This window comes from Crocodylus siamensis, chromosome 5 (assembly GCF_052110815.1).
Source record: "Crocodylus siamensis isolate JL-2025a chromosome 5, ASM5211081v1, whole genome shotgun sequence".
NCBI classification, from domain to species: Eukaryota; Metazoa; Chordata; order Crocodylia; family Crocodylidae; genus Crocodylus; species Crocodylus siamensis.
Genome location: NC_143399.1, coordinates 177,258,966 through 177,281,218, shown reverse-complemented (window position 1 = coordinate 177,281,218; position 22,253 = coordinate 177,258,966). Strand labels below are relative to the sequence as shown.

The window sequence follows — 22,253 nt, the reverse complement described above, 5'->3', positions numbered from 1 at the left end:
TATAAACAAAGATTCTATACTTCTGTAGAAGATTTTTGTACCATGAATCTCCTCCAGAGTCACCATTCCAGTTATATTATTCATTTAAAATATGCAGAACCTGAGCAAAGCAAACACTCTATTTTCTTCTTTGATCCCATCCACTGAAATAGAAATATAAACCCAGATTGAGCTCACTAAATCTCTTCCATTCTATGCATTTTTTTTTTTTTATTAGATGGCCTGAGGTGCTTTGTTTTTCTATTCTCTTTCTTTATTCAGGGAAAGGCCTAGCTCATTTCCTTTTCTATGAATAAAATACCTATGGCCCCTGATAGACGTTCATTTTAAGATGTGATGGGATCTAATCCGCAATACCAATAATCCTACTTCCTGCCATGGCAGGCATGAGGGGCATTCACTGAATGGGGGCATTCTGAAGTGCTTTAATGCCATGAAACAACAACAACAAATATTTGATCGCCTTCCTAATTCTGTATTTTCTTGCACATGACTTGCACCAGAATATAATATATGTTTTGTTTTTGAAAGAGAGAATGAAGAAAAAAGATTTTTTTCCAGAGTTATGTCTGTATAAATCAGGGATAGGGACTAATCTTCAGCTGATTCACATTTCCCTTTCTGCTTCACTAAAGCTGACACCTGAGCAGTTCCTAATGACTGGTCTCCATGGCTGGATCTATGTTTCTGAAAAAAGATAGTGTCGCCAAGGCTATGAAACAGGAGGAGAGAGGCCACAAACAGCTAGTAGACAGAAAAATTGTCCAAAGGTTAGCCTGATTAGCAGAACATAAAGACCATTAAAAGGGGAGACACCTCCGGAGTGAAGAACACTAGGCCATTAAATCACCCAACTCCCTCCGCTGCCTAAATAGTAACGCACCTTTTGCTACACTGTGGGACAAGAGTCAAAGAGTGTTTCTGTACTGGGCAGAAAATCAGCTTTCCCACTTAATACATTTACTCAATTTGGGGGAGCTGGGAAAAGGTGTGTTGTAGATGAGAAAATATGGTAATTTTTAATGTATGCTCCAGCAAAAATGGGGTAGGTAAGCTACCCCATCCATGTGTGTTTATATCTCATTTCAGCTATTCCATTGGCTATGGAATATATAGTTTATAAAGATTTCCACAAGTGTTAGGACCTCATCAGTGTTCTTCGTTAAAACTGTGTAAATATTTTTCTTTTCATTAAAAATTTCAAATATTAATTTTACGTTCATCTAAAACAATTCCCTTTATAAATTTTTTGAAAATCAAAAGTAAAAAACTCAGTATGTTTTGTAAATTTTTAAAAATACATTTGAAAATAAAAAAATTAAAGTGTCATTTAAAAACACAATTTTTGAAACAAAGAATTTGACCAAGTTGAGGTGAGTTTGTGAATTGTGATATTGATGTTAGATGTTTCAGCAACTCTAATATTTGGTTAAATAGAGTTTTGCTTGTAAAATTTTGCCCATCTCTATACTTCATGCTGTTGGTGGAGTATTGTTATGCAGTATACTTACTAAGTTCCCATCTATTTAGTTACGTCAAAACATTTACATAAGTTGAGACATGTGCCGCTGTCTGAAGTCAAGAAGTTTCAAGAAGGGATGAACAGTTCAACCCTCTAGGATGTCAGAAGTCTCAGTTTACAACTTGCCCAGATACACACATGCTTGGTAAAGTGTGAATGTAGTACTAGTGACCATGCCTGAGTAAGTGAATATTTGGCAGGAAAGAGTGTTGTTCACCCATGAGGTTATATGTATGTTGATTAGTTGATGTTAGGAAAATGTCTAATGAATGATTGATAGCTGAGTGTTTAAGTCTGACACTAAATCAATGCTGAGGTTGTCTGCCTGGCAAGTGGGTGGTTACATTTGGCTGTTTACTTGCCAACTTTGGCCAAAACTTGCTGTTGCTTTGCCTAGTTTTTGTGATCAGGTATATTCTTTATTATTGGTTTGAAGTCTACTGACCTTTATATATACATACTTATACATACATATACATTACACAACTATACTCTGTTACACAACTACACATACATACACACACACACACACATACATACATATATATGTAGTTGATAATGTGGATGAAATTGTATGGTCTTTCTGTACTTACATATAGTTACTGTTTGCATTTGTTGCTGAGTTTTCCACAATATACTCACCGTTTGGCTCATGAATTCTAAGTAAATCTGTCCTTCTTATCAGACAATCCTCTGTAGAAGCCAGTTGGACAACCTAGCCTTGGACACTTGTTTATCAGAACCGATGTTAGCTGGCCAGGCTTCAGAGCCTAATTAGCATTAATTAGCCCATCTGTGACCAACAACACATCCTAAAATTATTCAGAAACTTTATACGAGTTATCATTTCCATTGTATTCTTTGGTGTAACCTGGTGTCTAGAAATACTCATTGCTCACCACTCCTAAGATGCAGCAAGGGAAAAGATGACTATTATGTGGTATTATGAAGGACATTATGGGGCATCAGTTTTTTTATCCTGGTGTACAAATCACATACATTAGGAAAGAGCTCGATTTCATGTTTATGGAGCCAAACTTTGATCTTTCTGAAGACCTACAGCAGTCTTAGTGAAGTTCATGAATAAGTAACAGCAGAATTCACAAGTACCATATGCTGTTAAAAAAATGAGTCCAAGAGGGCAAATGTGTGTGAAGTTCTTACTCACATAGTATGATCATTTGCTGGCCTGCATTTTTCTTCCCCTGGATGGACACTGGCTCCTCTTCCAAGGCTCCACTGGAATGTATGAGTTGTATAGACCAAAACAGTTGTTGCTGCTGCCACTTCTGTTGCCAATTGATACCATTCACAAAGGTCTTTGTCTTCAAAATCACAAAAATTCATGGCTTTAAGTGTAAAAAAGTAAATAATATAGATTTAAAAATGAGGGAAAATCAGAGTACGGTGAACAATGTAAATACAAAAAAGAAGTTTTATTTAACAAAGATTTATGCAATATCAACAAATGTATTTTTCTCTACTTTTTCAGATCATTGATGCAGATTATATGATTGGCTAGAATTCCAACTCTGGGAGCAAAACATTTAAACTGTCATTTGCTTTGGTATCCACTGTCTTATTACATAATTAACTAATGGGACTAACCATTTCACCTGGAGGTATCATATACCAAGAAGATAGAGAAGAAAAAAATTCGGAATTAAATGTCCTGCTGTTATTATGTGCCTTGGGGCCACCACTGAACTACCATCTTATTTGGCAAGTATCCAGCTGTCTGTGCCTTATCATCTGATTCTTTCCTGAAGACTGCAAGCAGTGAATGTATCCCTCTGTCCCGGCATGTCTCTCTGCAGGAGTATGTGGCCTTTCCCATTATGGGAATTAATCAACTGCAGCATAACTTCCTACACACTTTACAGATACTCCCATTTGTCCTGGAACCTAGCAGAATTCATCCTGGACCACACAAGCCTTTAGAACAGTTATAGTCAGCCTGAAGGTCAAAGAGACTTTTGTGAGGATTTTAAGAGGAATGAATGAAAAGGCCACATTGCTAACCTGCACATTTTGGGTAACCTCAGTATGACTGAGGTATGCTGGGCAAATAGAACACATACTGATGCTTCCTCTCTAGAGATCAGAAATGAGGATAATGAAGCAGCAGGGAGGGGCTAGCAAAGCAGTTTAGATGTATTCATTTTAAAATCCCAGTAAGGAAGCTAGCCACAACCAGTAAGCCTGTCAAATTAGCCAGAAAAGGATTCATGATGCTAGCTGAAAGTGGTGTGGCACACTCTAAAGTGTCTCTGCATTTTTTTCCTGTTTTATATATTTCATAAATATTATGTTTTAAAGTGTCCCTAATGGTGGATTATACCCTCCTGTGCACAGATTACTGCCCACAGTCAGGATATACATCATGCCTATTGCAATGGTGTCATTCAAACAATAAATTGCAGTCATTGCTATAGTGATTGCAGCCTTCAGACTCCAGGCAGCTAAGAACTATTTTCCATAGTGTTTATCCCACCCCAAGGAGATGAAGGATGATTCGAGAGATTACATGAAATTGTGAGCAGTCCTGCTATATCCAATGTGATCTACTCTTTGCTGAAGTTTCATTTCAGTGTGGTCTCCCGAATGACTAGAATCAGATGGATGCTGCAAGGAACTACATATCTGAGCTTATAAATCATTTCTGTTTCCTTCATGTGTTCACTTACTGTGAATACTCAGGGCTAAACACACAATGGAATTTGGACAACGCAATGCTGAACACTGCAACCTTTGAGGCACCCTCCTCCTAAATGTAATCATCAACTGTGTCCGTGCTCAATAAATTGCATGAGAAAAGTAAGTGGCCAAAGGTAGGGATCTGCCTCAACCAGCTTCTAAGAAATGCCACAGAGATTTCTGAGGCTTCAGCCCCACCTCTCTAGTCTTCCAGGTGATTGCTTTAACTACCAGGCTAAATAACTACTCACTTTCTTATCCAACAAACACTAAATTACTTTAAAACAAGTAAAGTAGCTTCAACAAGACAGCCCAAGACTCACCTCAGAATATCCTATATCCCAGTGTGGGAGATCCAACTTCAAAACCCTGCTCTAAAATTAAGCAGAGAAGGGATTTGAACTTCTGCTCCTCCCAGATTCCAGAGTATGTGCTTTAATCACTAGATCCTATTTGCAACTACATCATTACTTCCCCTCCCTGTTTGGCACATGACTGATCCAGTAGGTACGCTCTGAGAATGCCTAACAGACTAGGCCACAAAGTTTGTAAGTGGGAAAATGCCTAATTTGTAAATCATGTTGGGACTTAGGCGCTGGCCAGTTCAGTGCCCTCAGGATTTGGATGGTTACATAGTAGAAATTTAGGCTACACCAGACTTTACTGATGAGTATTTAGGAACATCTCCGATCAGGCGGCTGCTGAGTGGACTCCTTGCGGGTGTTTTTTTTTTTTTTGCATAAGAACCAAAGGTAGAAGGCAGGTACTTAAGTTTTTGCAGATCCTAACTCTCAGTGGACACATCCACGCAGTCATTAATGTGCCTTTGCTACTGTACATTAAGTTTAATACCTCTAATATGCAGTACTAGATAAAGGCACAATAGCTGCACCAGTTCACAGTATCCAAGGCAAACATTTTTTTTATGATGCTTACTGTGCAGTAGACTAATTTTACTGTGCATTAGTGCATAAGCTTGGTTTTTGCTGTGATGCAAACATGTGCAGTAGAACAGTCCACTACGCACTGAGGCATCTTGTGTAGATACACGCAAGTGCTTAATATTTTAATGCAATGCATTTTTATTTTGGCCACCATATTTTTCATTCATACACATATGCACAAACACACACAAGACTTCATTTCGGAAATATTCACACTCATCTGAACAGGAACAAGAAACCAACATGTGACTTATCTAATCAATCATAATTATATTTGACTATTCATAATTAACTTGTGTAGGAAAAATATATGACATTAAAATATAACTGTACATAAAGTTGAAGAAAATTATATTGCAGGGTACTCCACATGCATAAAAATAAATCAGATGGTCATTTACTTGTACTGGGATAGCGCTGTAATATTTGAATATTCAATGCTGAACAAACATGTAGACTGTGGTAAAAATGGTTCTGATTGTTGCATTAGAAAATTTTGTTTGAAATTTCCTATGGGAATGTGTTTGGGAATGTGTTGATTTCAATTATATATCATTTATGGAAAAAAGTGAGACAGCGTTTCAATACCTTTTGGGAAAGAACAGATCATTTTTTCCACTTTGAGACAACTTTTTGTTGTCAAAACTATTATATAGTTTGAAAGATAATATTTAAGGAGTCAAAATCAAAAGAAAAGGTTCTGAAGTAATACACCAGTTCTACCAAAGGTGCAGATTTAAAGCACAAAAGGGGGTCTGTTGATTTTAATCTTGATAAGAAAAATCAATCAGGTGCTTCCAGTGTTCCCTAATTCCCTTAGCTACATCCTTAATTGAGTGGTTGGCAACTTTTCAGAGCTGCAAGCTTAGGTCTGATGCTGGCCAGTGTTCTGATGTGGCCTGTGCCATTGTCACAGCTTTACCCTGCTGCTGCTTCTTCCTGCCCCACCCTGTCTAGCTGTGACACAGGCACAGATCCTCACCATGCAGCCTCAGTTCAGGTGTGAGCAAAGCCCTCCACTGCCAGAAGGCTGCTGAAACCCTTCAGCTCTGCAGGCCACATCCAGTGGCTCCGTGAGCAGAATCTGGCCTTCAGGTCATATGCTGCCAGTCCTGCCTTAGTTCATATTTTCTTAATCTTTGGCCTCTAACAGTTAGGTTCATGCCTAAGAGAAATGAGCATTAATTCCTTATTTATTTAATGTGAGGCTCTATATTTATTTTTTAAAAATAAAAAAATTAAATTGAGTGATGGAAGTTTTTCTTTTGAGTAATGAATTGGAAGGTCACTTTACATCTATGAGTCTAGAACAGACTCCAGAGCCATAGCACAACATTTTAACATCTTTGCCAACTTGCCCTTAAAAAAATATTTAAAATGATGAGATAGCACAGTACAATTATTAGTTTACTCACCACAAGATGATTCATCAGACTTATCAGAGCAGTCAGGTCTGAAATCACATTTCTGGATCCTCTGTATGCAGTGGCCAGTGGCTCTGCAGACAAATTCCTGCTCTGTGCAGTTGTTTGTAGGGAGTGTTGGTGGAATACGTGTTCCAGAGGGTGTTGTTGAGACTGTTGGCAAACTTCCTGAAGACAACATATTTAAAAATGATGGTATATATATTTTTTGGTCTCTACAACTTGTTTCTGGGATAGTCTCCTACTTAAATCTCCAGCCTTCTTGTCTAACTGTGGTCTAATCCTTGTCTAATCTCTACAGAACAAGGAAGAATTTTTTGTCTCTAAATACCATATTTTAATATCACCTCTGAGGACTTAAACATCTCAAGATTTAGTAAGGAGGTCTCTCTAACTAATGGATAGATGAATTATATAATAAATGTATATAGTCTTTAGCAACCAACAGGCAGGCTAATGTGTTTTAGCCAATCATGAGGGCAGATTGGGAACTTTTCAATATAATAGTTTTTCACCATGAAATTCTGATCTCTTTAAATCATTGTTCTCAATGAAATGTTATTAGAACCATTAGAATGGATTAAAAAATAAAGACAAAGAGAGACCAGAGTTCACAGTAGGGACATAGGAGAGTCAGGTTCAAGATTACTGAATTCAGACACAGCAACGTGGGACACCTAACCAGAAAGCTCTTGGCTACTCTACTGTGTAATCTCTGGCACTGGATGCTATTATTATTATTATAGTTTGGTTTGGCTGTCTTTTTGCAAGAAAATTGAAAGGTCCTGATTTCTCTGAGTGGGACAATTTTTTAAGTATCTTTATTTTTCTTTTATAGGATTAAAAAAACCTGTTTCTCTGCCCCCTGTCTCCCTCTATATACAGCACTTTAGGATACATCTTTTCTTTTCTATTTCAATTATTCTTAATGTTGTCTAAAAGCTAAGTCTGTCTGTCTGTCTGTCACACTTCATTTTTGCTCTGATTGGCTGATGGAAATAACCAGAGTGCTCCAAGCATGGGGGAGCACTGCCATGGTTCCAAAGCCACGCTGAGGACTGGACAGAGGGTGGGGGAGTGCTGCTGGCCTCAACTCCCCCACCTCGGCCCCTGCAAGAGGCAGAACAGTGGCAGCATGGGGCATTAGGTGGCGGCACTCCATTCCAGCCCTCTCCTCCCCTTGCCCCCCGTCATTCTTGATGGGCAGTTGGCTAGTTGTGTGTATTCATGTTTTCTCCTTTGAACTCTGAGGTTTAAAATAGCCTTATATCCTTCTGCTGCCCTATTTATTGTCATATCTTATTGAAAATATTTGGGGTCTTTTCTGTTCCATTTAATTCCTCCTTATTTCCCACTCCCAAGTACCAATGCAGAAATTTTAATGTTAATTTTGTAAGTTACATACAGTTTGTCTCAAGATGCTAAAATAAATGTGTATAGTATAATATTTAGATTTGGCAAAATGGAAGGAAATTAACTACGAGATGTAGACAGTATGCACTATATTTTTATAGGCCCTGTTAATTTGCCTGCAAGTCATTTTTGCAGTGCTCAAACTAAATCTGCTTACTATTTTTAAAGAGCCTGATAAGATATTAATTCTGAGAAAATCATATTGTGCTTGCTCTGATTATAAATTTGTTGTCAAACCATATACATCATGATATTGTCTACGACACCGTGCTGGCTCTCCAGGAAGCCTTTTTCTGATGAAGACTGGCAGGCACAAAATTATACTCAAGTCTTGGGATACAAAGTTTTTGAGGGTCTGATACTTTTATATATGTAGACAATCTACCAAACTAGATTGCAATGGGTTCTACAGACTGCAATATCATTTGAACCTCTTGTTTATGGTTCAGAATGTTTCATTCTTATATGAAAATGCTGAATCATTTACTAGAAAAAATTTTGCCAAATGGAACTAGTTCAATATATGTAAACTTCTGTATATGTATGGTGTTCCTTCAAGACTGTGTTACCTAGCTCCTCAAAGTAAAAAAAATGGGTCTCCCTATTTGGAGTTACTTTCTCTTTTCTAACCTTAGATAACAGAACTTCTGTTTTAAATTCTGTCTGAATAACTTGTAAGAGGCTAAGGGTTATAATACCTTGCTAACGGTGTTAGGGAAACTGGAAAATAAGTTTGGGTTTGATTGTTAGACAGTGAGTCGTGGTTTTAGCTGGTTTTGTTCTCTCAGGACAAGTCCCTTCATTAACAATTTTAACACAAAGGAATCATTTACAAGTTTCAGGATTTTCAGGGTTAAAAGACTTATAGTTAATTTCTAATGTTGTTCCCACCGTTGTAAAGGATACAGTCCATAAAAGAAAAGTCATCAATTCCAATGTCTCCAGTGAAACCGTCCCCTACAGTACCCTCCACCAAGATCTGGAGAAACAGTAATTGCAAAACCATTTGTCAGCATATAGCAGACTTCCACTTATAATTCAATATTTAATATTATTTTATAGAAGACCATTTACTATGTTTCACACTTTTAAAATGAGCTTATATTTGTTCATGTGGATAGATTGTATCTGATGAGACTTTATAAAACAGAATAATCATTATCAACTCTCCCTGGTGTTCACATTCATCACAGTGAACTATGACATTAGAGTGGTCAGCCAAACAGTCATGTAAATCCAGTGAAACATGATTATGATGTAAAATGATGGCACAACATCATATAAAGTGGCACACTATGATTAGCTTCTTTGGTACTTAGAATAATAACATTCATCATGATTAATTATTGTAATGTTTATATGAATTAGATATATGCTTTTATATTAGTCCCATTGTGAGACATATCATAAGAGGCCACAGATATAGTCTAGCAAGATTTAAGGAAAAAATATTTTACTGATTCATTAAAATTGCAGATTTTTCATGCATTTTCTGTCTTCTTATTGTTTACTGCCAAGGCTTATTTGGGAATAAGTCAAAAGAATTTTCCTCCAATGATGGAATAAATGTCTCAATTGATTCAAAATGAGCAAAACCTTTTGGCAACTTCAGAATGGTATGATTACAGGATCATACCTTAAATATTCTAAATTTAAGTATTTTTTTTAAATTCTCTTTTACTGAACAGCTTTCTTAAAATATTTCTTTTAAATATTTCTTTTAACAAATACTAAAGTGTTTTCCTATTGCCCAGCAGGGTATTAATCCCTGCCCTGCCCCTGCCCTGCTCCTGGGAGGCAGTGGTGCTCCGTCCCCACCTACCTGTGCATTGTCCCCACCTCCTCACTCTGAGTCAGGATGTGTGTCACCCCTGCCCCCCACCATGTCTGGCTACCAGGGGTACTTTCATTTAAAAAGGTTGAAAACCCCTGGCATAGAAGCTTCCAGTCAGCACTATTCTTAGGCCATCCAAAATACTGCAGACAGCCATGATACAGGTTTTGTCACACTTAATATTTGATTTTCTTTACCCTATACAAGAAACTCTAAAAACAGCAGTAAGCCAAAAAAACTACTCACTTGGTTAATTACATGAAATAACACTATCCAGAATGGTAAAAGACAGACCACGATATATAAGAAACCTACAGACCAACATACATATCTGCACAGAACCAGCAATCACCCTGAACACACCAAGAAAGCTGTAATATACAGCCAAACTGTCATATACCACCAAATTTGTACTGAGAACACCTGCAATCATTACCTCACAAATCTCAAAAGGACTTTCACTCCAGCAAGGACACTCCTCAAGCAAGACAGATCGCACTTTTGAAAGAGCCAGCCAAATACCATGTGAAGAATTGCTGCAGTACACAGAAGGAAAACATGCATGACTCACACACCCCTGATGATGACATATCACACCTCCCTGGAACCTATTCAGAAAATCACCAAACAATTGCAACCCATACTAGAAGATGACCCAATTCTTAAGGGGATCTTCCCAGAACCACCCATCCTAGCCTTCAAACAAGCACTGAACCTTGCTAACCTCATCACCAGAAGCAAGCTTCCTACAGCCCAAAACACACCAAATGGATCCAGACCATGCCACGACAAGAAATGCAAAGCTTGCCAACATATCTCCACCACCCCCACAATTACTACACTCCACTGTAGCAGGCAAACTGAGTTATACTAAAGCTTTTAGCCATAGTCCAGGCCTTCCCAAAACTAAGCAACAAAATTGAACAGAGCGTCTTCTGTAGCACTGGGAGATACGAGTACTGTGATTAGGTACTAGGCAAGCAAAGCACAACCGTTTCCCTATAAGAAATGTGGCTGGCACAGTGCCAGGGAAGTGGTGCAGCATATAAGGAATGCTTGGCAGAGCGTGAGGGGACTGACAATTTGGGATGAGAAGTTACAAAAGCAATGAACAAACAAAAGAACGTGTGTGTTAGCATGCTGTGACCCTGGAAGGACAGACACATCTGCTGGGTCCCTACTCGAACAGAAGGGAGCCAGAAACTAAGACCCTATGTACCCAGTGAAGGACTCAAGGATGGGTACCCACAAAGTTTGCTGCTGTAATGTCTAAGGAGCCACTTGCCAGCTTGTATTATGGGGAGGAAACCTGTAATATTGTCTAGGGGTTACTGTTAAAGTTCACTTGATACCACATCTGATGAGTTGCTATGTCAATCTTTGGAGGGCTCTGGCAAAAAGAAATCCTATTGGTAACACCCAGAGCAGAACCATCAGCATTCCTGCATCTTACAGCGGCACCTCCAGAAATGTAATACATCTCATCCAATGCACCAAATGCCCTGATGGAAAATATGTGAGAGAGACCAGACAACAACTGTTTAGCAGAATAAATGCACACCAAAAATCTATCAAAGACAAGAATATCCATTTACCTGTGGGGGCACATTTCTCACAAGAAAACTACTCTCACTCTAGTCTCTCAGTTCTAATACTCAAAAGTAATTTACAAAACACCTTTCACAGATGGGCCTACAAACTTCACTTCACTAACCTATTGGATACAAAAAATCATGGACTAAATATAGATACTGGATTTATGGCACATTATAAACCTGCCTAACATCCGACTCCCCAGGTAAGCCCACCTCTTTTTAGAATGAGAATACTCATTCTCTTCCCCCCACCCTCCTGTCTCTCAGCCTTTGACTACAACTACTTTCATCCCCACCTCCCACCCCACAACACTGTCTCTCACCTACTGACCACCTCAATTTATATTTTAACTGACTGCCTTTCTTGGATACATTCTGGCCTCTGGCTGATTTACCACTCCATCCAGGAAAAGCAGAGACCATCTGCAGGTGCTTCCTTAGCCTAAGGGTGTTTGTGCCCAAAAGCTTGCTACGAATTTTTTTCAAATATTTCAGTTGCTCTAATAAAAGAGACCAGTTTTTACTTAAATAACCTTGTCTGCCTATAAAATAACATTCACACATAAGATAACTAGTATCATAAGATCTGTGGTAAAACTTAAATTAATTCTCATTGTATGTTGCTGGAGTTTACTAGCTATTATACAAAGGGGAAAAATATAAACTGTAACAGGATTCTATATTACTGCTTCACAATACTATTGAATTTATGTTGAAATAGTTGAAAAACTGCTAAACAATTAATCAAATAAATTCCCAATAAAGTCACCAGAATATATGGCACATATGTGAAAACAGGCATTTTGATTGTTTTGATAAAATGTCATCTGCATTTTACAAAAAACATCCTACCTTCAAATGCCATTTCAAAAATATAGGTTCAGATATTAGGCTTTAATCCTTCTTCTATGCTACTGTTAATTAGCTCTTGCAAGCAACTGCAGTTTCAGAAATCACCATATCAAATGGGTAGGTTCCTCAGCAAAACAAAAGCAAGGATGGGTGAATGTTTCTACTCTCTAGAATAAGGACTTGATATGCCCACACAATTCTTACCAGTTTCAGTTCACATTTAAACGAATGCAACCAGAGACGATTACTAAATCAAAACAGGTTCTTTAAAGAAATAAAGCAATGACCCTGTAAACAAGATGATAGAAAAGGTGATACTAGACAAGACTTTACCTCATTTGTAATCTCATACTTGCTAATGCACTACATGCAGTTCTGGCACTTGGTGAAACTGCCTAATCCATATTTGAAAACTTAAAAATGGAGCCTGTCCTTGACAAGAATATTAATCAATCCAACTCACCATGTGCCCAAAGTGAAAACCTTCACTAAATGATAACAATGTCAATGTAAAAAAGCTCCTGTCATTTCAATGAAGGGTGTAAGCTTTTCTCAGAACATACAGACACATGAAAATTATTCCCTTAATTAGCAGCCTATCCTTATGTTCTTTCTTTAACTAAAATGAAGCCCACATTACAACTCAATCTATGTTCTCTAGTGGTAGCAATATAAAAAATGCAGTGACAGGACAAATCAGGTTATTTATTTTAAAGTAAATATCACACTAAAAGGCACAGAATACCACCCTGCCAACAGTCAAAAATCAACTCAGTTAAACTTTAATCCATTTTGTCAGTCAAATGTACAGCACTTCAGTAACAACTTGAAGACTTTTTCTATTCATAAATTAATAACTATATTCTGGGTTAAAGTTCAGGCTACAGGCTGCTATTTCCATCAGTTCAACATACATTTATTATTGCAAAGAGAATAATAAGCATCCTCAGAACTATACTGTTATTATACTAAAACAATACAAGACTTTGTGCCTTTATTGACTGCTGTCAATTTGTGATTGTGGCCTTCCTGTCTCAGAACTACCCGAACATATGTTTCTTATGTGACCACCTCACCCCATTCTAAGCCCATTCTTAACTCAAACCCCACGTAAAGCTTCACAGCTGCCTCTTGTCTCCACCTTCTCTTCCTCCACAGAACTAATTCCCCCACACAATGAAAAGCAGACTGTTTTAACTGAAACAATATTCAATATCCAGGGAAAGGAAGTTTATGAAGAGAGTTGTTGATATAGCAACAATATGACAGCACCAGTATACCCACTGGTAGGAAAAGAGAATTATTCTTGTACCTACAGTGATACAGAATGAGCTAAATGCATTCTTATGGAGTACACTTTAGTCTTCTATAAGAGTGGAAGTGTCCCATGGATTAGCAATGTAAAAATAGGCATTTTTTATTAAGTTTAATCGTCTTTAACTACATCTCTAAAAAAGAAAACTTTTTTGTCTTGTGAACCTTAGCTCAAGCTTAACCTTCATATGTTCCCATGGGGTAACTTCCTACCCCAGATGCATATTTTGTGCAGCATCTTCTAGTTAATTCATTCTAAACATTTTTCTTTTTAGGACATTGCCATTGGCATTGTAGTGCACAATATCCCCAAAGAACTGCCAGCGTACATGATTGGTTTGCTTTCTGTGGATGAAAAAACTGCCCAGGGTAACATGTTACCCCAGGCGTGAATGTGTTTTTCCATATGAGGTAACAGCTTACCTCAAGCCCATGTTAACACATTGGGGTAACTTGTTACCCCAATGCAATTTCTGTATAAATAACAGGCCTAGACCTGTTTGGCCACTCAGAATGGATGCATCTGAAAGGTCAATATTCATTCACCCCTCATTCATGTCCACTTCAGGTATCCTTGGTAACTAATGGATGGTCATCCTCAACTCTGCTTTTGCAGAAAATGTGGCAATCCCTTTTGCTAACCAGTTTGTTTGCAGGCTGCAAGGTCATCAAAACACCCTGCCCTTTGCCAAAAAACAAAACTAAACAAAAACACCCGTTGTCACACCCAAATCCACCTCTGCTTTCTTTTCTCATAGCAAAACTCCACCTCACCTTCCCCTTTCATAACATACAAGCTAGCTTGCCCTGCCTTTGTTGAAAGTGAAGACAAGGAGCAAAGGGACAGCAGAGAATAAATAGAACAACATCATACTGCAATATAGTGTACGCTATGGACTCCCCTTCAATGGTAAGTGCTTGACACCCACCATGCCCACTTTCCCTGCTCTCAATAAGCCCCCGCATGTGTGATTTCCAAACAGCATCCACCCACATTTGGTTTGCCTGCAAAGGGTGGATGCTGGTCTCTGGCTTCTGTGCCCAGGAGGAGAGAGTGCTACCTGTGTTGCCATAGGGCAGGGCAGAATTGCTTCTGTGACAGCATAGTTGGACAGGCTTGTCTTTAATTGTTATTTTCATGCATTCAGCAGCAATCAATTTTTCTTTTTTTCTGCAGTCCAGAGTGAGAAGGCAATGCATATTCAGTGCTGAAGCCTGTCTTGCACAGATAACCAGGGATGACAGTGACACATCCACTGATGAAATTTTATCCTAAGGCAGTGAGGATGCTGACTTTGTTTCAGACATGGGAGATTGTTCAGAGCAAGAAGACCATGTGTCTATAGAAGTTTCATAAGGCTGAGATGAGGAGGAGTTGGTGTCACAAGCAGAAGTAATGCCAACTGTTCCAGTGGAAAAGGGGAGAGGACCAGCTTGGGACATCCATGGAAGACAGAGGAGAGCTACAGCAGAACATGGAGCAAAACCACTGCCACCACCCCCAGAAAATATAGCAGATTATGGCACTTTTAGAGGAAGGAATGGCAGTGTGTGGGGAAAAAAAGTCCACAGCTAATACATCATTGGAAAACAGGCAAGAACATAGTTCATGAAAGTGCTGGGCCAACAAGAGAAAGTAATAAAGACACAGTGGTGGAAACATTCCACCCATTTCTCTCACAAGATATCCTGACTGTTATCATAAGAAAAACAAACAGAGAGACAAAAAGAAGATTCAGGGAGTGGAATGATAGCCATCTTGAAAATAGAAAGGAGTGGAAAAAGCTGGATGAAACAGAGCTGAAAGCCTACACTGGCCTCCTACTGCTGAGTAGTCTATACCACGGTGGTCATGAGGTACTGGAGGAGTTGTCGGAGCAACACATCAGGCATCGGGTGTCCTTGCTTCCCTGCCACCATGAGTTTAAATACAATTCCACCAAATCATCAACTACCTGTGGTTTGGCAACAAACTGACACGTGAGGAAAGGAGAGCTGTAGACAAACTTGCTGCCTTCAGAGATATTTGGACACAATTTGTGGAGCAGCTCAGGAAATGGTATATTCCAGGAATACACCTGCCGGTTGATGAGCAGCATATTGCATTCAGGGGTTGCTGTCCCTTCAGATAGTATATGTCCAGCAAGGCTGCCAAATACGGCTTGAAAATTTGGTGGTGCTGTGATGTCTCCTTGCCTGGAGACATCTACCTGGGCAAGCAAGCAGAAGCTCCACACCAAGGTAATCTTGGTGCCCAGGTCATTGAAAAACTGGTTCATCCCTGTTACAAGATGGGAAGGAATATTGTGGGTGATAATTTCTTCACAAGTACTGACCTGGCCAAAAGACTGCTACAGCAGGACTTCACCTATGTGGGCACAATTCAGAAAAACAAGGCTGATATCCCAAACAAAATGTAAGCAAATCAACGAAGGGAAATTTTTTCATCCATGTTTGCTTTTGACAGGAAACTCACCCTAGTTTCCTATGTTCCAAAGAAGTACAAAGTCGTGCTGTTGCTGTCAAGCATGCACCATGACCTGTCAGTGGGTGGAAAGCAAAGAAAGCCAGACATCAATCCATAACTTCAATAAAAACAAGGGTGGGGTGGATAACCTTGACCACTTAGTCTGTATAACCACCTGAAAATCAACAGGTGGCCAATGACACTATTTGTCAATATTCTGGATGTGGCTGCCATTGCCAGTCGTATCATTTGTCTAGGCCACAACAGAAACTGGAAGCAAAGATCACATTTAAGAACACAGCACCTTTTTTGCAGGATCTTGAAGAACATCTGGTCAATGGACAGATAAAACAAAGAATGATGAATACATGTAATCTGTCTAAGTCTATAAAGTCTGGTATGACTGCCCTAAACTACAACTTGCCACAACACACCCCAGTAGAACCTTCTGCAAGCATGACTGGATGTTGTGCTTTTTGTCCAAAGACAGATGACTGCAAAATCCAGAAATGATGCAAAAATTGTAAGCGATTTGCTTGTGTGCACCACAGTACATCATTGCTGATTTGTGGGGGATGCAATATTTGTTAAAACAGGAAATTTTTTTGGACATAACTGTTATTTTGAAAACAGTGTGAACTGCAGACTTAACAAATTGTTCATTCACATTTTGAAACTCTAAAATTTTTTAAAATTCTGTACACAGTTTAGTTAAATAATATTTTTGGTTCAAGCCATCATAAATACTCTTTCAAAATCTGTATGGGAGGTAATGCTCAGGGGCAGCAAACACAGGTTCATTGCGGGCAGATTCTGACTGGCTAACCTTGTTTCCTTTTACGACTGGGTTACAAAGTCCATGGGTGCAGACATTAAGGTAGACGTTGTCTACCTGGACTTCAAGAAGGACTTTGCCACTGTTTCTCACCCCATGCTCATAAAAAAACTAGGCAACTGCTGCCTACACAGTCAGATGGGTGGAAAATTGGCTTGATGGTCACACTCAGCCTGGAGGGATGTGGGCAGTGGAGTTCCCCAGGGTTCAGGCCTGAGGTCTGTGCTATTCAACATCTTTATCAGCAACTTCGAGGTGGGCATGGAAATCACGCTGTCCAAATTCACTGATGACACAAAGATATGGGGAGAAGTGGGCACACTGGAGGGGAGGGACTGAATCTACCTAGATCTAGACAGGTTACAGAGGTGGGTGGATGAGAATAGAATGGAATTCAATGCAGACAAGTGCAAGGTGCTGCATCTAGGGAGAAGGAACCTGCAACATATCTACATGCTGGGGAACTCCCTTCTCAGCAATACCGTGGCTGAAAGGGATCTTGGAGTCATTGTTGACTCCAGGATGGACATGAGCCACCAATGCGAGAAAGCAGTCAGTAAGACTAACCACACCTTGTCGTGCATCTACAGATGCATCACAAGCAGGTCCAGGGAGGTGATCCTTCCCCACTATGCACCACTGGTCAGACTGAAGTTGGAGTGCTGCATCCAATTCTGAGTGCCGCACTTCAAGAGGGATGTGGTTAACTTTGAGAGGGTCCAGAGGAGGGCCACTCACGTGGTCAGGGGGCATCAGGCCAGGTCCTACAAAGATAGACTAAAAGGCCTGAATCTATTCAGCCTCCACAAGAGAAGACTGAGAGGGGGTATGGTGGCCATCTATAAACTCACCAGGGGGCACCAGAAGAAAATAGGTGAGGCTCTGTTCCCCCTGGCACTATCTGGGATAACAAGGAATAACAACCACAAATTGATTGAGAGTAGGTTCAGGCTTGATAGCAGGAGGCTTTACTTTACAGTTAGGGCTGCCAGGCTCTGGAATGGGCTCCCAAGGGAGATGGTGCTCTTCCCTACCTTGGGGTTCTTCAAGAGGATGTTGGATAGATATCTGGCTGAGGTATTATGATCCCATCATTCATTCCTGCCCAGGGTACGGGGTCAGACTTGATGATCTGTTCAGGTCCCTTCCGACCCAAGAAACTATGAAACTATGTTTAATAGTTTTTGGTATATTTATATTGTTGTCACTGGTTCCATTTTGTTTATGTGGGTGGGGTAACAAGTTACCCGATGATAACAAGGATGTCAAATTGTGGGGTAACAAGTTACCCCATGAGACCAATAATGGTTATGGTTTCATAAGAACAGATGAGAGTTAATTAAAAGGTTTTTCCCAAAAAATATATTATCTTAAAAAGAAAAATAAAATAAAAGCTAAACTTTGAATTTGTTGGAATTACTCAATGAGTCTAACATTTGCATGAAAGAAACTGCTTTTTTAAAATAGAAGAGAAAATGTGGGTATATATTTGGGGAAATGTCTTTTAGATATATGAATGAATTGTCCTATAGTATAGAGTCAAGCAACTTGAGTTCAGATTGGCTTCAGATCAATATTAGGAGCTTGTAGGCTACCTGAGAGTGATTTCTCTACGGGCTTTCTAAGGGAACAGCTTTTCACAAACCAGTGAGGTTATTTCAAGTCTTGCTCTGTGTTTCCTACTTTAAAAGTGAAAGAGGGTCAATTTGTGATCTAGTTTTGTGATATGTAACTGGGTCTGTCGAAAGCCCTTCTAACTGTTGACCACTTTAAATTAATTTGCCAGCTGAAATTCTGCAAAGTTCACATACAACCTCTAGGGAACTCATCTACCATAAAACTCATTTCACATCTCATTTATTATCTGAATGAGGATAAATAGCTCCTGATTTCTCCAGCTCTAAGAACAGTACAGAGCCAGCCTGAATGAAGGATACAGAGGTGACATGTAGTTGCTAACAGGCAGTCTACATAAAGAATAAAACATTTTTGGAAAAGGATAAAATACACAACAAACATTCTTTGCCCCAGGAGGAAAAAAACTAATCTCTTTCATTTTATTGAGATCTCATTATATAAAGAAATATTATAAGAATAGATGTAATTAACAAAATATAATTTTGAAAGTCTGCTATTCTACCCAAACATTATATTAAAAGTAAGTTATGGCTCTATTCACCTGCCATCTAACTTCACCAAAATCAAACCTATTTATTTAAGCACACAAGATGAAGGACATGGGTATGGAAGATGCACTTTCTGGGCTCTGAGGCTTATTAAGATATTTTGGAAGAGTTGAGAGTTTACATGGAGAGGTGATCTCACACTTTATCATAAGAAACTCCATATTGTTTTTATTTATGACTGACCGACTTGATTTCCATCTGTGATAAGGTGACAGGTGGATAGGAGAGCAGTGGATGTAATATACCCTGACTTTGGCAAGGTTCTTGCCATCATCTCTCATGACATTCACATTACTAAGCTAAGGGAATACAGACCAGATTGAAGTATTGTAAGGTAGAAACAACTGATTGAATCATGCTTGATGAATGGCTCATTGTCTGGTTGGGAGGAGGTATCAAAGGGGTTCCCTGGGGAGCTATGCTGAGTCTAGTATTGTTTAACATTTTCATTAATGATTTAAACAATGGGACTGAATGCAATCAGCTGATTGTTGGCATCCGCGGAAATAGCCCTGGAAATAGACAAACGTAAACAGATGTCACATGTTCAATACTTGCCACAAATTCACTTTATGACACCATAAGTTGGCTGAATGTGTCGCATGCTGCAATGCAATTTATTGTGCAATTGACATATTAATCTCAGTATCAATGTAATATCTGCCAAGGCCCTATATATTGTCATGTCTTGTGACAATGGCTTCCACATGTTAAATCATACGCTACATGAAAAAGAACTTCCTTTTAGTTTCTTCCTAATAGTTTCATTGTGTGTTACCTAGTTCTACTATTGTGAGATATGGTAAATAGTAAATCCCTATTTACTTTCTCCAAATTATTTGTTACTTTATGGACCTTTATATCTGCCTTCTGTTATTTCTTCCTCTAAGCCTATTTAACATGTTCTTACATAATAGGCTTTCCATCTGCCTGATGATCCTGTTACACATCACTGTATCTTTTCTACATCTGATACATTCTTTGAAGGCAGGGAAATCAGAACTACATGTATTCAAGGTGCAGACATACCATTAATTTGTACAGTGGTGTTGTGCTCTGCAGGGTCAGGACCTGAGGCACAATGAAGAGAAGGCTCGTTTTGCCTTTAAGGGAGGAAGAGGTTTTTCTCTGTTTGTGGATCACGGATCCTTCTGATCACAGAACAGGGCACGAGTTTTGTAAATTGTAACAAGAAACTTTTATTTGTTTACTTATGAGTCGATGAATGAGGTGCGTAGGTACAGTGGCTTGATTAAACATGTTTTGTTTACAAAACAAATTAACGACTCTCTCTTTCTCTCGCGGATCACGGTTCGGTTCACTAATCGGGCCGGTGCGAAGGGGTACGCCTGGAGAATCGGTGGTGGAGAAGCGCTGACGCGGTTGGCCAGACCACGGCAGAAGGGACTGATCTGCTGGTCCCAAAATGGCTTCTGCCATGGTGCGGACTTGGCGTGGCTTTTAAAGACTTCCCCCTTCTCCTCCCCCTGACTCCTCCTGACGTCAGAAGGGTATGCTGTTTTTGCGCCTTTTCTAAGCTTGTAGGAGGGGCTGGGTGTTAAACTTTGTGCTTGCGGCACTCTAACTGAAGTGAAGTACAAAACATGCCTCCTTGCCATACAGCACAAGTTACATCTCACTTCCGCTTTCTATGGATTCCGGATCTTGTGCCGGCAAGTGGGTGTACACAAAAGCAGATAGCGTTATTAACTTTTGTTTCAAAAACTGAAAAACACAACAGGCACAAGAAGTCACAACAACAATCAGAAATAAGAGGGATAACAGCGGGGTGAGTAAGTTTAACAGCCATGACGAGGCATCCCAACCCAACCACTTAAACATGCTCGACAACCATCCTTGGCCAACACCAGAGATAGCATTGACGTCTTTGGCAATCTTGCAGATCTTGGTGATCTGGTTTTGAAGAGGAAGGGAAACGTTAGGGATGGCGATGCAACACGTCATGGGACAGGTTTAAGTATTGACAAAGTCCTCTGTGTTGGATGAGCATACTGTTTAAGGCGAGGCGGTTCTGCATGGTCATTTGGGATGTAACTTGTAATTGCTGGTCGAGTAAGTCGAGGCTGCTTGCGGTACGGTTGGCAAGGAGCTCGACTTGTTCCGCCAGCTGGGCAATAGCCACGCGGGCTTTTGCAATGCCCAAGCCCCAAACAAAGAAACCTTCAAAGGCCCAACTTAAACCCTGGGCTACCTTTTCACCATATGTAAGTGAACTCCACATGGGATTAATGGAGCGAATGCGTCAGTGGAGAAGTGGACTCGTGGGATGAGTGGTAGAAGCTTGTAAGGGGGGCAAAAGGAGACAGAGCCTAAAAAGCATTGGAGACCCAACAGTGTGGCAGGTAAAACAGTATACAGTTGGCTATCAGTACATGCCCAGACGAGGCCGAACCATGCTGGCGTGGCCAATTTCGAACATGTACTGCTAAACTTGAAAAGTTCGGAGGCTCGCTCCGGAGGGCCAGACTGTCAAAAGGGGAAGGCAACATGGTGGCAGGCGGCATTTATTAGCGCTGCCTGTAAAATTGGGTAATAGAACCCGAACCAGGAGTTATTTCTGAGGGGCCCTTGGTGGGTTAGGTTAATGGCCAAGGAAGCGTTCCAGTGGACCAAAGGTGTGGGCTTGGTAAGGGGGGAAAGGGTGACTTCAGATTTGATTTGGCATTGCTGGGTGTAAGTGAGAGGTACCAGGGTGGGGTAATAGAGTGGGGGCTCCAGGAGAGCAACATGTCAGGGCAAGACCAGTCGACGCCTTGTGGGTTTATTCCCCAGGGGATGGCGGAGCAAGCGTGTGGGGCTTCCCTCTCAAAACAATCCCCACGAGGGGGCAAACTGGTATTGGAGAGGTTTGCAAGGGTAGAGTTGCGGGGCCAGGTGACATCCTTGAAGATAGAACCTCCGCCCTCTAGAGGTGCGGAGATATTCATTGAGGTCACCGACCCCTTTGAGACCTGGGAAAACCAATCTGAAACATTGAAAACTTTAAGGTACGGGATCAAGACAGGGTCTATAACCAACAAAGGTATCTTAAGTCATGCAGTCAGGCCTTCTCCCGTCCCGCTGTCTCCCAAAGCGTCGGCCCACAGCAACAGTAGGCGCAGAACCGTGTTGTCAGTGCGGGGTTGTCAGTGGTGGGATTCGGGCTTGTG

The 22,253-nt window shown here is 40.0% G+C and overlaps 1 protein-coding gene across 1 annotated transcript in view; it reads right to left on the bottom strand.

Annotated features, from left to right (window-relative positions):
• The window catches only part of MALRD1 (MAM and LDL receptor class A domain containing 1), a 500,931-nt gene that overhangs the window by 344,296 nt on the left and 134,382 nt on the right, over positions 1-22,253 (bottom strand). The window contains exons 17-19 of the mRNA XM_090049813.1: positions 8,892-8,979; positions 6,579-6,755; positions 2,691-2,871 (exon numbers count right to left, since the gene is read on the bottom strand). Of these exons, the coding sequence (XP_089905939.1) occupies positions 2,691-2,871; positions 6,579-6,755; positions 8,892-8,979 (446 nt within the window). The remainder of the gene's footprint in view (positions 1-2,690; positions 2,872-6,578; positions 6,756-8,891; positions 8,980-22,253) is intronic.